This window comes from Phycodurus eques, chromosome 6 (assembly GCF_024500275.1).
Source record: "Phycodurus eques isolate BA_2022a chromosome 6, UOR_Pequ_1.1, whole genome shotgun sequence".
In the NCBI taxonomy this organism is placed as follows: Eukaryota; Metazoa; Chordata; class Actinopteri; order Syngnathiformes; family Syngnathidae; genus Phycodurus; species Phycodurus eques.
The window spans coordinates 15249128-15264684 of NC_084530.1; the positions used below are offsets into that span (position 1 = coordinate 15249128).

At 40.7% G+C, this 15557-nt stretch overlaps 1 protein-coding gene across 1 annotated transcript in view; it reads right to left on the reverse strand.

Moving 5' to 3' along the window:
- Positions 1-374: 374 nt before the first annotated feature.
- ctnnd1 (catenin (cadherin-associated protein), delta 1) overlaps positions 375-15557 on the reverse strand; it is a 39657-nt gene continuing 24474 nt past the window's right edge. Inside the window, 16 exon segments of the mRNA XM_061680634.1 lie at positions 375-2217; positions 3840-3922; positions 4083-4130; positions 4422-4609; positions 4710-4905; positions 5009-5159; positions 8621-8650; positions 8652-8749; positions 9690-9755; positions 9966-9983; positions 11358-11514; positions 11643-11760; positions 13602-13800; positions 13922-14072; positions 14672-14743; positions 15034-15289. Coding sequence (XP_061536618.1) covers positions 2209-2217; positions 3840-3922; positions 4083-4130; positions 4422-4609; positions 4710-4905; positions 5009-5159; positions 8621-8650; positions 8652-8749; positions 9690-9755; positions 9966-9983; positions 11358-11514; positions 11643-11760; positions 13602-13800; positions 13922-14072; positions 14672-14743; positions 15034-15289 — 1840 coding nt within the window. The 3' untranslated portion in view covers positions 375-2208.

Genomic DNA, 15557 nt, shown 5'->3' on the forward strand with positions numbered 1-15557 from the left:
GGCAAAAATATGTAACACTACCAAAGCACAAAAGTATGGTGAACCAAAAGCTTAAGTGGGGTCTATTGCTAACAGCGCAGCTAGCATTAATGCGTGGCTTACCAAAATTCTATTGTCGGTTGCAATTTTTTTTCGCCACACAACGGATTTGTATCCAAAACGCAATCGCTATATCGAAATTGACACAGTTATGTTCAATATCTGTGTTGTTATCGTGGGTTCCGAGTTCGTTAGCTTCCTCCTAACGATGGCGCCACACGTCTTGGGGTAGGCAGGTGAAGGTGACGTCATAGCGGAGTACTACAAGCGCACAGTTGGCAAGGGTTGAAGGACTATTTCTACAATTACAAAATAAACACAAAGTGGAAACCAGGCAAAAATCATCTTTTTTATTAAAAACAACATTAGCTAGTAAGTCATTCATAAATGTGCAACTTTAAGAGCCAAGGCAGATATTAAGGTGTCGTCCATAATCAGTTTTCAATGTTAAGGTTCCAATAGTAGAAGTCGGATCTTTCTTAAGCTTCTAATTAAGACAAATGTTTTCAATCTAACAAAAACTGATTGCATATGCGTTCACCAATGCACCCAAAACAATTAAACCCAAATCAATATAAAAAAAATACATAGCCATAAAATTAACAAATATTCTCGTGTGTGTGTGTGTGTGTGTGTGTGTGTCGTATAAATGTGCTTTAACTTATTTTTATTTTTTTTTTCTCCGTCCTCCATCTAACAGGAAATTTCTGGTCTATGCCTCCTAAGAGAAACCAACACAATCCCTTCCAATTTACCATTCTTTTTGTCAGTCCACTATTCAAGGCAACTTGAAAATTCGGCAGTTGGCAAGGAAAAACTGAAGCAAAAGGAAACATCACCTCGTGCTTTTTTTTTTCATTATTATCTACATCTTACTTTGCACTAGTGTGTGTTGTCCTCTACAGAATACGCACAGAACTTGAAAATGTGGGCAAAAAAAAGACAACTTTCTTCTCGCATGTGGTGTTCTGTCGACTTACAAGGCAGGTAGGCTATGTGTTTGTGGCGCACATATACAGAACACAAGAATCTTGTTTTCGAACCACATTTAACAAAAATCAACGCTTACTCAAAAACAGATGTATTCCATTAACTGGGAGAAGACAAAACGCCAGCATTCCATATCGTGAGACAGTGATAGACTAGCCACATTATGGTTTGACACACCCATCATACCTGTCCTGAGTATTCAAGGCACTCCAGTTGGCCCACACAATCACTGTTAAAAACAGTACTGTATTACACATTCAGATTATGGACTTTGCAAATAAAAGAAATTGCCTCTGATGAATTACAAATGTAAGGGATTTGCGGTAGCTAGCATGATATATCAGACAACACAGGTGAAGATTTTCATAATCTTTCATAGGATACCCCAAAGTCAAAACCTACACCCATGTATATTGATATCAAATACAGAAACTGTAGAATGCCCCTGCTTCCAAGGGATGGACTTTCACAAAGAAAAACTTTGTACAAAAAGCTGATGACTGCTTCATCAAAGTTGTTAAAAGGAGAATTCAGCAATGGCAGTTATAGTGGCGGCATTGTCATTTGGCACATGTATACGTCATACAGCACAAAGCAAAAACAGGAATAACCACTACAAAACACAAATCCATGTATCAGAGTCACTCAATCAACAGTTTCTCAATGGTAACAAATCTTTCTGTAGTCCACACCCATTAAAAGGGGGGGGGGGGGGGGGGGGGGGAATTACACAACCCCTAAATTTCTTTTAAACAAATTCATGTACAATTTCCCCCAAACGTCATGTTCCAATCCCAACTGTCAGACCTGAAATAGAGCATTAGTGTTTTCCAGGCAAGTTGTAGTGTCGGTAAGCAGAGATGTAGGGTAGAAGGGTCTTTATCAGAGTATCTGACTCATTCTCGTTGTGTAGTGTAGGGACTTCGAGAGTAAAAAGTGGTCAAAGTGTCACAATCTTGTTGTCATAGAGCCACATCACTTTTCCAGTTTTTTGGGTGTTTCATTGGCTTGTCAGCTGCAAAAAGAAGGAATGTCATGAAGATGTGCTGCAAAAGCATGAAGAGGACAGAGGAGAGTAAGAAAATGGTGGTGGCTTGTCCCCTTGGTAGTGTTCTGGTCCCTCTTTGTCAGTTCAGCAAGGGCAGTGGCCGGGAGGATGTCGCTTTGTAATGCACACTATCAGTTTTTCTGTAAGGGGGGGCAAGAATTAAATCATTTGCCAGAAATAATCATTAATAGAATCACAGCAGATATTTTAGAACACAATCAATCATGCAGCTAATGACAACTATGTCACAAAATTATAGACAACTTTGGACAACACTGTTGCTACAGTACAATGGAAGCACACTGGTGACACCACGGGAAAATTAAGGCCATGCAGTGAGTTGAACGCAGCTCCCCGTGAAACAAACATACCATGCGCTGACATGCAGTTAGACAGTGGGTGTAGCCTAACCATCATACGAATCCAGTAGAGGCAAAGAGGCCCGACCCGCCCCAAACCTCACTCCCTGGGAGATAGAAGAAAAAAAAAAAAAAAAAAAGTATGTGTGACAGAAAAGGTCACAAAGAAAATTAGTGGGATAAAGGAACAGACAGAAAGCAAGGAGCAAACATTAATAAAATGTTGTGAAAACAATTCAAAGGTTTAAGAGACAAATGTGTACATTTAAGAAATAAGGGTGTCAAAAATGGAAAAAGAGGGGTTACAAAATGTTAGTTTGATTTTAATTCAGCACGTTAAACGACAGCAGTGAGTCATGTGCCAGACAAATATATAATCAAGTGCTCCTTGAAGACATGCATAGACATGCTTTCTGTGGGCGTGTGAGCGCATGTCCCTTCTCACAGTAACGTTCACCGCTGCTAATGAGGGAACTGATCGCTGTATCATGTGCAAATATGCAAACCCAAAGGAAAGTTTGCATTATTACTGTAATGGCTGCAAATAGCTACAAATCTTATGTGATTTAGTTTAAATTTCCAAAGAGCCCAGGGTGTGATATTAAAATGTGACGTAGTTTTGGTAATTATATTCATATTATACCTGACCACTTCGTGGCTGTTACCCGCCCAGTCAAATCAGCTGAACGGGAATACGGCATTTACGGGTTTTAAGCGACAGAGTCTCAGCTGCTGCAGAGCCATAAAAATACACTCTATAAAGTATAGCGTACATATGTTGTGTTTAACAACAATATTTAACTATATTTTTAATTTTAATGCAACTATGGTGGATGAAATAGGAAAGCTTGCATACATTGTCGCCAGCCGTGGTCGACATTACAGCTGACAATGAAAAAGGGTCATAAAAAGATGACTATCATATTTCTCTATGTGAGCATGTTAACCGTTTATTTTCACTATATAGCAAACCCAACAGTAGCTAAAGTAACATTCAAAGTTGGCTGTGGCATGAGCAGAGAGGTGTGTGTGCATGAGCCGATACGTCTGGAAGTGACTCCACACTGCACGCAGTCTTGTTCAACTGAACTAGGCATCGAAGGATGTGCTATCTATCTTTCTAGCAGGCGCTGTGATATGTACCAATGAGACCCAAGCTGTTTTCCATAATTAAATTAGGGAAGATGAACGATCTAACCAGAGCAAAGCTTATTTACATGAGAAATCCAACCATCTCAAATGCCAGGTGGAAAAGGCCAACTAGAATAGCTTGAAAAATTACATTTTTGGCATTTCCAACCAAAATTATAATGCAAACCACAAAAAAATGACATCAACGATTATTAAAAAAAACAATTTTAAACGCTGATGGAAAGGGACCTTTAAAGTTTTAGGCCTTATACCTGCACTACATCTTTATCATCGGGTTCGATTGTATTGTCCAGAGTGTTCCTTCTCCCTCGCTGGTCCAGTGTGGAGTAGGCGTCTAATGGGAGTAGCATATTCAAAACACCAGTAAGTGTGTCTGTAATGGAATGTTGTAATGGTAAAACCACTGGTTTAACCTCTAAGACATGCAAGTATATAATCACCATCAGTGAGATACAAATTGGTTACGTGTGAATGCCTTTTGTGTTAATACTCGCCTGGTCCCATGTCATTCATTGGAATAATTTCTCGTTCACCTTTGTCACCTGAACACAGATACAAAAACAATGAGCGTCGCAGTCTTTGGTACACAAAAAGCCTTTAGTTCTTCATGAGGCAGAATTCATAAAAATATAAGGGGAAAGACACAAACCTGTGGTACTGGAACATATCCAGTGTTTCATTTAATTGGAAATGTAAACATATGAATAGGTGTGACAATGAATACAATGTACATTTTAAAAAGTTTAATTTTGTGTGCCAACAAAAATGAAGACTGAGGGCAACTAAGCAGTACATTTGAAAGGTCTCTTGAATGTTTGCTGTTTGACCTTTACCTATGAGAGGCACAGTGCTGTCCTCATATCCTCCATTGGTCCTCGTGTTGCTGCTGGGAGGGTTAAGGTTCACCATGAAGTCTGTTTTTTTCCATCCATCCTTCTCCAAAGTGCGCCGCAGCTCCTTGTAGGCCCATACAGTCTGCAGTACCAGCCCAGCTCCACGCACTTCCCTCTCTGAACGATTGCTGGTGATGCCAGGGTGATAAAGCAAAAGTGTACTTAAACACACAAACAAACCCGAGATGAGAAATTCCCTGCTTGCTACAATTCTATAAAGACCCCTACCCGTCCTTATTGATGAGGACTAGCCTCTCAATTCCTTGTGAGGCCCTGAGAGTCTTTGCAGCCTCCAAGCTAGAGCCCAGCACCTCATGAAGCGTGCTCAACACAGACACCACTGTTTCTTCTGACAGCGCTCGCACGGGCTGACTCTGACCGCCACCAGGAAGGTTCGCCACTAGGTGAGGCACTGCGTGCTTACCTGACAACATACAAGCAGAACAACACTAAAATGTGTTAACTGTGTTCTGTTCAAGTTCAATGGGAAAGTATATATTATTCAAATAGGGAGCTGCACATCTCACCCAGTAGGTCTCTGTTACGAGCATCAATCGCCAGGTTGCGTAGGGCTCCTGACATTGCTCGAACCACTCTGTCATTGCCGTGAGCCAGTAGTTCAGTCATCATGGGCAGACCTTTCTCCTGGCGTAGCAGGGCACGGATATACCGCCCATACTGCACAAAAACAGATACATTTTTATTTTCAAAACCAGTTGGAAGATGTTAGTTACAATATCAGCATTTTTCTTCACATACAGTAATAGTTAATGCAATGGTGAGTGTGTGAGATGCACATTAAGTTGTACCACTTTTGGATTATTTAATGGTAATACACCAAATGGTATTTGGCAGAGATTAACTATAACAATCAATAACAATTGTGGAGTTAATCCTCATTACTCTACAAGACCTGATATAAATTGGACCCTCCGCTTATAAACAACCTTGTTTATACAACAACCAAATCCGGTTACTCACAAAATCTAGATGAAAAATACTTCTATTTATGTACAGTGGAACCTTGATAGAACGGACTAATAGGGGCAGGGGGTCGTGCGATATAGTTGATTACTTTTTTCGCGGCCTAAAACGCCCAGTACAGTACTCATCATAGGCGAGTCGCTTTCATGAGCTGCGCTTCCTAGTTCCAAATCAGTTGCCAAAGGCGAACGGCTTGACAAGAACATTTTACTGCGCCAAAAATAGCATGTTCCGGACTCCAAAGATTTGTGCTTTGTACTCCTCAGAGTTAACGCTGCATCCATGCCACTCTCTCTCTCTGCTCTGTGCAATAGATAATAGATTTACCATCGTCACACGGCCGCCACGTCAATGACCCACATTCAAAATGGTCACCACATAGACACGAGAGGATCTATTATTATTGTATATCTGTGACTGGAAATACGTCTCTCCCATTCTCTGCCTGCATTGCGCCACAGCGGCCAATTCTGGAACTAATAGACTTTGTCAATGGCATTTTAAGTGACAGATGGAAACTATTTTTGGACACATTTTTCAGTTCCAACGGTCCGTTTTATCAGAGATCCGTTATATTGGGGTGCGTTTTATCGAGGTTCCACTGTACTAATTAAAATTTGTAAAACGTCTTGGCATGGACACGCGGAAGGATCAGTTGCAGCTCTTGTACACAAACATCCTTGGCTATGTGCTTCACTCAGTCACTCAAGTAAGCTACTGTATCTTTGGTTTTTGCTCTTAATTAGCTCCCAGAATGGCTTTAAGAAGAGGAAATCTGCTAGCACCAACTCATATTGAGTGAACACGCTGCCTCCGTTTATTCTACACAAGTCAAGTAAGGCCACCATCAAATTTCATAAGCAAGTTGTGTCAAGTCATTTGTTGGTTCAAGTAAGTTATAAGGCCCGGTACACACACAAAGACAACCGGCCTGTTTTTGTCCCAATTTTACCTCTTCCCGACCAAGCATGTCAACCGCCAGACAATCTTAAGTCTTACAAGATTATCCTATAAGATTGTCCTTAGGTCTGACTTGTGTTAAGAGTGGATTCATCCTGATTTTAGTGTCAAAAACAGCTCGGGGCCGAAAATCTTAAGCAAGGAACCCGTTCAATATTTACGACGAAAAGCCTTCACGTGTGTGGGGGAGAGCAGACGTATCCAGAGTCATGGCATCGTGAATTGTGACGTGGAAGGGAATATTGCCAATCAAGAAGTACCCTGACTCAAGAAAAGGAAACGACTGTAAATAAGAATAAGCATGTCTTACCCGATGTCGTTTTTCTTTTGTATAAAAGCGGGTTCCCCAGACGGCAAGAAGTATTTTCCAAAGCAAGTTTTTTTTTTTTTGAGGACAACGCCATTTTATAAGGCTCGCGGCCCCGGCAACCTTCGGGAAACATTGGCACTACTTCTTGGGTTTTGTGTGATCATGCAAGACTTCGAGTTCGGCGTTTGCACAGAATCGTTATGAGTGTCATCTGCTGTGTTGAGATTTTCGGAGCACACCACACACGACGACCGAAACTGTTGAATGCACGATTTTTTTATCTTTATGTTTGGGCTCTGTAGCAGATAAAAAAAATCTTGTAAGAGTGGAAAAATCCTTGTGTGTACCAGGCCTAAGTCAAGTCATGCAATCTTGCTCAGTCAAGTGTATTGGAGTGATAAAATGTTTTTTCACTTATAACACAAATAAGTACATTTACAGGTCTAAAAATTAAATGTACATACAGAAAAATACATTTGATAAACAACAGTATTTTTTTTTAGCGTTTGCATGAGTAGTTACAGTTACCAATGTATCTCACACTTGTGATGATAAATATTGAAATATACTGTATGTGGGAGTAAACGTGTAATCAGATTTAAATACTACGTTTTTGGTGCCAATCTGTTTCCCATATAAGTAAATGGGTGAATGAGAGGCATTAACTATGTGCACATTGTATGGTGTCACTTTACTTCACTGCCCATGCTCGATCATCACGCCTCGATGGGCATTAAAGACAATTGAGCTGCTCCTTAATATGGCAGCATGAGAAAAATTACCGCATTGCGGTCGCAGCATCGAGGCGCTGGGAATGTTGCAATTAAGAGACGTGATCCACCCACAATTTTCGAAGTGAATTATTTACATGAAGCATTGCAGAAACAACAGCATGTGACTCACAGCCAGAAGACCCCTGGCCTCACATTCAATCTACAGTATGCGTCCATACACACTACAAAACAGAACAGCTGGCATGCCTTCTCTGCCTGGTGAGCCTTTTGTGCTGTTTCACGTGTGTAAACAAAGAAAGTTAATTTAAGACCATTTCTTCTGGTGAAACTTGCCTTGATTTTAATAGCTAAAATTCTAAGTTTTGATACTAAGTACTTGAGTAGTGTGTCCGCGCCCCCCCCCCCCCCCAATTGTACTAATTTAGTGGTCTACTTGATTCATATTTTTCTAAAGTAACAGTAGGCTACTCTTCCTTAAGGCCTGGTACACACAATGATTACTCACATGAATCAGACAAGCTCACAAACGCGAAGAAGAAACACTTCTGGATATGCACCGATGTTTCCCAAGTGTTCCCGAAGGTTGCCAGAGCAGTGTCTGAGATGGCATGTTAGGAAGGGAAGAGGATGTATTTAGCCCATGAAGTCTCAATAACACTGTCACCAGTGAGCTCTCATATCGTGGATGAACGTGGATCCTGGGCAGACATTCAATGGCTTCAGACTGCTGGCTAGCTAAATGTAGTAGTAGCGAGTTTCCGCAGAGGGACTGCACTACAATGCATAAGGTTTTTTTTGTTTGTTTTTTCCCCCCCTCTACTTGTCTTTGTGTGTACCTAAGTTACGTGCCTTTTGGTGTTGAGAAAAACGCTATACATATTTGCCAGCCATCTGTATGGGCTAGCTGTAACTATTGCACACGTAACCAGTTAACTGCATTTCCATTCATTTAAATAGGAAACGTTACCTCAATTTGCTCACGTTTCAGGTTGCAAACCGGGTAACGGAACCCAACATTCCACTTTATTTCACAATGTCAACACTTGACAAATGGAAAAGCATGTATCTTTTAGTTCAGATTTCTACCACTTGAGAGCATAGCTCCATTTGTGTACAGCTAGATGAAATAAGCGCTTCTTGAAAGGATGTACCGTCCAGCGTCCAGCGCACAAATTCTGAACTAGCTCCTGCTGAGGCCTCCAACACGGTGGGGTTCTTAGACTCCTTGAGCAGAGAGGTATAGATGCGGACCACCTCTGGTTGGAACAACAGCTCATAGCCTACAGGGCAGAGAGGGAGGAACACGGTAGCACAACAGGTAATGAGCTAGGAAACAAAGCTACTGAAATCAGGGAGAGGAAGGCAGGACGACAGAACCTACAAGTGCTAACAACTAGTACTAGGAAAGATTGAGTTGCAATTCGGATTCACTCAGGATTCTGCTTGAAAGAAAAAAATAAAAATCCTGAATCATAATTTTCGCATTTGAATGAGAATGAATCTAAGTATTTTATTTTGACCTGAGCTGCAATACTGCGAAGCCGCCATTCTACAGTAGCGACTAGCTCATCATATGGATCACGGAGCTATCTCCCCAGAGACAATAATCTCAACGAAACAAAGCATCTGATGAGGAGGAGCTACACGAATGTTTATGGCAGAATGCTACCGTGGCAGAATTAATTGGATAAAGTTATGTAAGATTCATTCAACACATCATGGCAGATGATTGACGAGCGCTATCGCTAAATAGCAGCTAGGCTAACTAGCTGGCTTAGTAGAAGCAGATATTGCCAGCCAGCGTGGATTTACGCGGTTTTCGGCACCAAGAACGGCTTAAAACAGGCCACTGGCACAATGCGGTGAGGGTTTCTGGTTAAAGTAAGCCATTTTAAACTAAAAAGAAGCGTTTTGGAAACAGCTTTTTCCAGAGGGAAAGTCTTTGCTCACGCCAGCCAAAATGCCTCTTCTACAGTGTTGTGACAAAATCTGCGACCATGACTTAACTAGGGTGCTGTAAGATTGTTTTCAAATAATCAAAATTTTTCAGTTGTTGGAGAAAGACCTGTCTCTATTTCGGAATAGTACAAGGAGTTACGAAATTCGATTGTGATTCGCTAGTCATTCGTTACCGCCAAAGTGAACATCGATTGGTGAGTTACATGGCGAGTCCGGGCTTTACAAACAACAATCCAACAATGTTGATTAAACTAGAGCTACCTTTTGCAGGTGTGGTCCTCTTTGGAATGTCTATTATGTCTGCAGCTGGATCCTCATCTTTCTTTCCTGGAACAGACAAATTTAGAGAATTAAGAACATTAGACCAATAGATGGCCTTGACTTATCTACATTTATTGTTAGTAAATTGGTTATTTCAGAGAGATGATTTGCATGTTAGTAAAAGGAGAACACTATAATCTGTTAACTACTACAACTAGTACTACAGTGACTACTATGACGAGCAGAAAACGCAAAGTCACATCATGGTAAGCTTACCTTTGGAAAACCACTCATCTGAAGCCCAGCGCCGAAAGGGAGAGAAAAGTGGAGAGCATCAGAAGAAATAGAGGAGGAGGACTGATGAACAGAAAGCATTTAAGCAAAAGAAAAAGACCCAATACTTAGGATAAAAAGTTAACATCTGCCCCAACACCAACGATTCCAGCCACAAGAATCAGCAGCATGACATGCCAGACATACAAGCAATCGAGGGGCACTAAAATGTTTTTAAACACTACAATCTTTTACAGAGACGACACTAGTCAATATGTAAACATTCTGTGTGTGCCAAGCTCGACTCTACATAGCCAACAATGTAAATAGTGTGCACGGTGCACCAACTGGAGAGAATGTCCACATCATTCTAGGTGATATTTACCTCAAGTTATATGATGGAATGCTACATGCATAGCAGTTTTATCATGTGAACCACAAACAATATATACATTAATAAGCACATTACCAGTCAGCAGATTGCGTACCTTCTGCCTTAAAGTATGCAATTAAATTATGCATTACGGGCACTATTCTCCCATGTGCCTAAGTCCCGGTAGACACAATCAGCCTGTTTTCTGTGCCAATTTTGCCCCTTCCTGACCAAGCATGTCAAACGTCAGACAATCTTATGCCTCATAAGATTACCCTATAATATTGTCCTTATGTCTGAGATGTGCTAAGTGTGGATTTGTCACGGTTTTAGGGTCCGAAACAGATCGGGCCTGACAATCTTAGTGATGAACGTGTTCAATATTTTCGATGCAAAACGCTTCAAATGTGTGAGGAAAGCAGACATCTCCCAAGAATTGTGACGTGAAACGGAATATAGTTAATCAAAGAAGTGCCCTATACTGACGAACAAGGAAAACAGAAAATGAAAACAAACTGTCTTACACAATGTCGTTTTTTTGTATAAAAGTGGGTTTCCCCATAGTTTTTATCTATCTACACCACTTCTGCCTCCATTTCCCTCGGCATCGCTCGGCAAACATTGGCACAGTAGTGTGTGCCCGCCTTCGTTCTTGTGAGATCACATGACATTTCAAGATGAGCAGCGGAACAATCTGTGTGTGGTGGCCAGTGTCGAGTTTATGGGAGCACACCACACACGACCAAAACTGATATCGCCTTATATTTTATGTGTGGCATCTGTCACAGATAAAAAAAAATCATTTAAGAAATGAAATGGAAGCCCCAAAAAAATAAACCTATATTCTCAATGAAACACAAACACAGCAGCTGAGCAGCAGCTCTCACATTCTCAACATTCCTGTACAAACTTGTTCGGGTGGGAGTGATTGCCTATAGGCTGACACTCAATAGTCAAGCGTGACAATATTAAATTTGGTCATAAACCTAAACTGATGGATTTAATCTCTCCATAAAACATACCTTTACTCTTGCGTGAGCTAAAACAGCCGCCCTTCTGGCTGGACGGGGCCGGGCCCTGGTTAACAGGTGCAGCTTCTTGGTACCGCTCACACCCTGGGATTTCACGATGCACGTGATAGGATAGGTTTCTCAACAGACACACACTGTTCTCTATGAGCTGTATAGAAATAGCAGGTAGATGAACATGGAAACAGTATTGCAAATAGGTAAAAAAAGAAAATAAACGAGACATTCCCATGTGAATGTTAATGATGCCGTAATAGAGGTATCCTGAACATACTGTACCTTATTGTCAACATCTTTACAGTCAATCTGGGACTGGACGATGTACATGAGAGAATCCACCAATCCTGTGCACTCCCTCAGCTTCCGCCTTGCTTCACTTCGCTCCGAACTCACATTTCTGTCATGGGAAGAAAGTTGACACGAGCAGAAATAAAAATGTGAAACTTAACGGATGAGCCGATTGAAAAGGCTAGACGAAACAGGGAACTGAGAAACTAAAGAGGTAACTGACAAAAAACAAAAAAAGATTGTGGCACACAATGCTAGCACACCAGCAAAACTACCCCTGCGAAATGCAGCTCACGTTTCAAGCGTGGGTTAAATTCTTCAAGCCTTGTAAGGCTTGAAGAAACACGAAAAGGAAAAAAATCGTGCTTCTAAAGAGGAGAGGCATATCCTTCCAGGCCATGTCCACACGTACGCGGACATTTTTCAATGCATATCGGCTTTTCGTACACACACACACAAACATTGGGTTTTTCCCTAAAATAATTAGGTTTTGGGAAAACTACAGCCAACGTGAAGACAAAAATTTTAAAAAGTCCTTCCAAAAATATGTCTTCAGAAATTGTGTGAAAATGGGCTTATTGGCTCACGATTTTTTTAGGTTAATTTTAAGTAAAAATATTTATTTATATTTTTTATATATTTATTATTATTTATTTTACTTTGGTCAGTTTCAAGTTATTTCAGTGACCACTGTGGGCTTTTCAATCGCTCACCTCAGTCAGTACTTTTTAAGAGTTTTTCTTCAAAGGAAAAAATTTAATAAAATCTGAGTTATTCTTCTGCATTACATTAATTTACAGATGAACACCACCATACCATGCATATCATGCAGCCGAGCGCAGAATTAATGGATGAGTGTCAGAGACTAAAACACGTTTACATTGTATTCAATGCCCTGCTGTACCTTCTTGAAACTCCCCATCCCTGATCTCAATAAGGGCCCTATATTTCTATTTGTTTGTATTAAAGTTTGAAGAATTTATGTTTGCGTATTCAACTTTTCTAAATCGAATCATTCCCCTTTCATCTACTTTAAATCAGTTGCATGAAAACAGCTTGTCTGATACACTATATTGCCAAAGTATTCGCTTACCTGGCTTGACTCACATATGATTTTAAGTGATATCCTATTCTAAATCCAAATGGTTTAATATGATGTAGGTCTACCCTTTGCAGCTATAACTGCTTCAACTCTTGTGGGAAGGTTTTCAACAAGGTTAAGTAGTGTGTTTATGGTAATTTTTGCTAGGCTTTACACGATCAGGATTTTTTAGGCCGATCGAGTTTAAAAAAACGATAACCGATCCAATCACAAGATGGAGCAATGCTATTTAAATGACTTGTCAAGTCAGGTCTAACCAACATTACAACATGACAGAAATAATGGGTGCTAACTTACTGCAATTAAATTACTTCATTGTAATTAAATTACTTCACACACACACACACACACACACCAAAACTTTAGAGCATGATTCGACAGACCGCTGGCAATTTTACGTACAACCGTTAGTGCTGGCACTAGCTTGCTAGGCTACATAACGTTTTGTTGCCTGCTTGCGAGCCGTATCGTATTTAAAGTACGTGAACATACCTCAAGCAATCCTTGAATTAAAGTCCTCTCCCGAGCACCGGTGACCACTAGCACACGGTTTTCCCCATTTTGTTCTTATAATACACACGGCGCGATCCATTGTTGTTGTCGTCGCCATGGTAAAGAGTGTATCCGGTCGTGTTTGACATAAACAGACTCCTAAACCTTGTGGAAAACTGTCCCATAAGAGTTTAAGATGTTTAACTGCAGATGGTTTGATCGATGTCATATTAAACCCAATAGATTAAGAATAGGATGTCACCTCAATTCATAACTGAGTCAACACTGATGACCGAATACCTTTGGCAATATAGTGTATACATACCATCTTAGACGTTCTTTATTTGCCCTCATACCTCAGGCAGCCCGCTGTGTTGGTGAGAGCTGTCTCCCACTCCAGGTGTCTGGGCTTACAGTTTTCCTCCCCTCCTCCACCATTGCTCCCACGTTCCCAGCCTGAATGAGGCACTATCACTTCATCGGAGAGGGCGTGTAATGCGTGGTCCACAATCTCCATTTTTACCGAGTCATGAGATGACAGGTTCCAAAGTGTCCCTGAGACATTTTGCATTTTAATAAAGATTTTTCATGAAATTCAAAACTCTTTAGGGATACAGGAATAAAAAGTCACAGCCACATGATACACATTTAGTTGTGTTGACCGTGTACAACTAACCTGTTATTAAGTCAGTAAGGTCCTGGTCATGGGTCTTCCTCAGAAGCCTAATTAAGGCAGGCACTCCGTCACAGTTCTTGATGGCAATTTTGTTGTCAGGATCTTTACCATACGAAATGTTCTTTAACGCTCCACAGGCTGCGTAGTGAACCTGTGATAGACAGTTTTCATCATACAGAAATGATTATAAAATGTTAATATTGCCACATCCAAGTACCCTTACAATTGCAACTTTGACTTTACTGCATTACACAAAAGGTTAAGGAGCAGACAGGTGGCCTGATCCAGTTCTCCTGCAATCTTTGGACACACACCAGCATAACATCAAGCGAGCTAAATATGAATGAACAGTATTTTCATTATGTAGTGTTCATTCAAATTACGACAGTTCCTTGCCTCATTCAAGCAGTGTTGTGACTGCTATTACTAAAACTCTCGTCAGTGATACAAGCCACATCTTGTACTCAATTCAAAATACCAAAGAATGTTCAGACAAACTATATTTTGAGTCAATGCTGACCTACCAGAATTTACCAGGAACATCCAAACGCTGTATGCTGAAGCAGACATCTATTCCTGGCCCTCTTTCATTCAGAATTTGTCTTACAATTTAGGAGCATAATGCCTATCAATAAATTGTTTCAGTGTTACATAACTAAAATAATCCCACAAGCCTGACACTTTACCCCGACTACCACAAATCACAATCACTGTTCCCAAGACATTAGACCACAGAGCAACTAAACTTACCTCTTTATTTGGGTTGTCAAGCATAGAAACGAGCGCTGGGATCCCTTTCAATCGTCGAACCTCTGACTTCACCTAAAGACAAAAGGCTTTATCTAAGTGATGTACATCGGAAATGTATGTCTTGTGCGCAGAGGTATATAATTTTAGATAAAGTGCCCTCACATTTTAAATAATTAAATGTGAAAGCGGGAAAAAAGTGACTAGTAATACGCACAAATCCAGCAACAAGTCTTGGCTGAAGAGATGGTACTTTTCCTTGAAAAAAACATTTAACTACTTGATTTAAATTATAGTCTGTTCTACCCAAATCACATATAGACAGCCTTTATAAATGTATGGGTGATTGTACATGCTTATCTTACTTTATCATTCTTGTAAGTGAGATGCTGCAAGTATGCAGCAGCATTGCTCCTGACTGGATCCAGCCTGTAGTTGAGCATGGCAACAACCTCTGGCAGCTCTGGCTGACGCCAGCCACCTGGACCTGGGCCTTTCCTCAGAGTGCTGTCCAATGAAGCCATGCTTCCTCTTTCACCCTGTGCCATAGGGGCACCTCCTCCCCAATAGTACAAGTCCCCTGGACCACTCATATCACCATCCAGAGTGCCCTCGTAACTCCTGAGAATAAAGAACAAGAGCAGAGAGGTGAACAACAAACACGCAAAATAAAGGATCACAATGCTGCTCCCACTCTTGGGAATTAGACAGACAACACTTCAGCAACACTAAATTATTCTATAAATTAAAGAGCCGCATGAAATGTACAACCAGACTTGCAAACACCAAAGGCATGAAAAAGGTGACAAAATAAAAACATTGTAGGGAGGGTGTGGGGGATCCCCTAGGCCCCCGCAGAGAATTCTTTTGATTTTAATACTGATTTTAA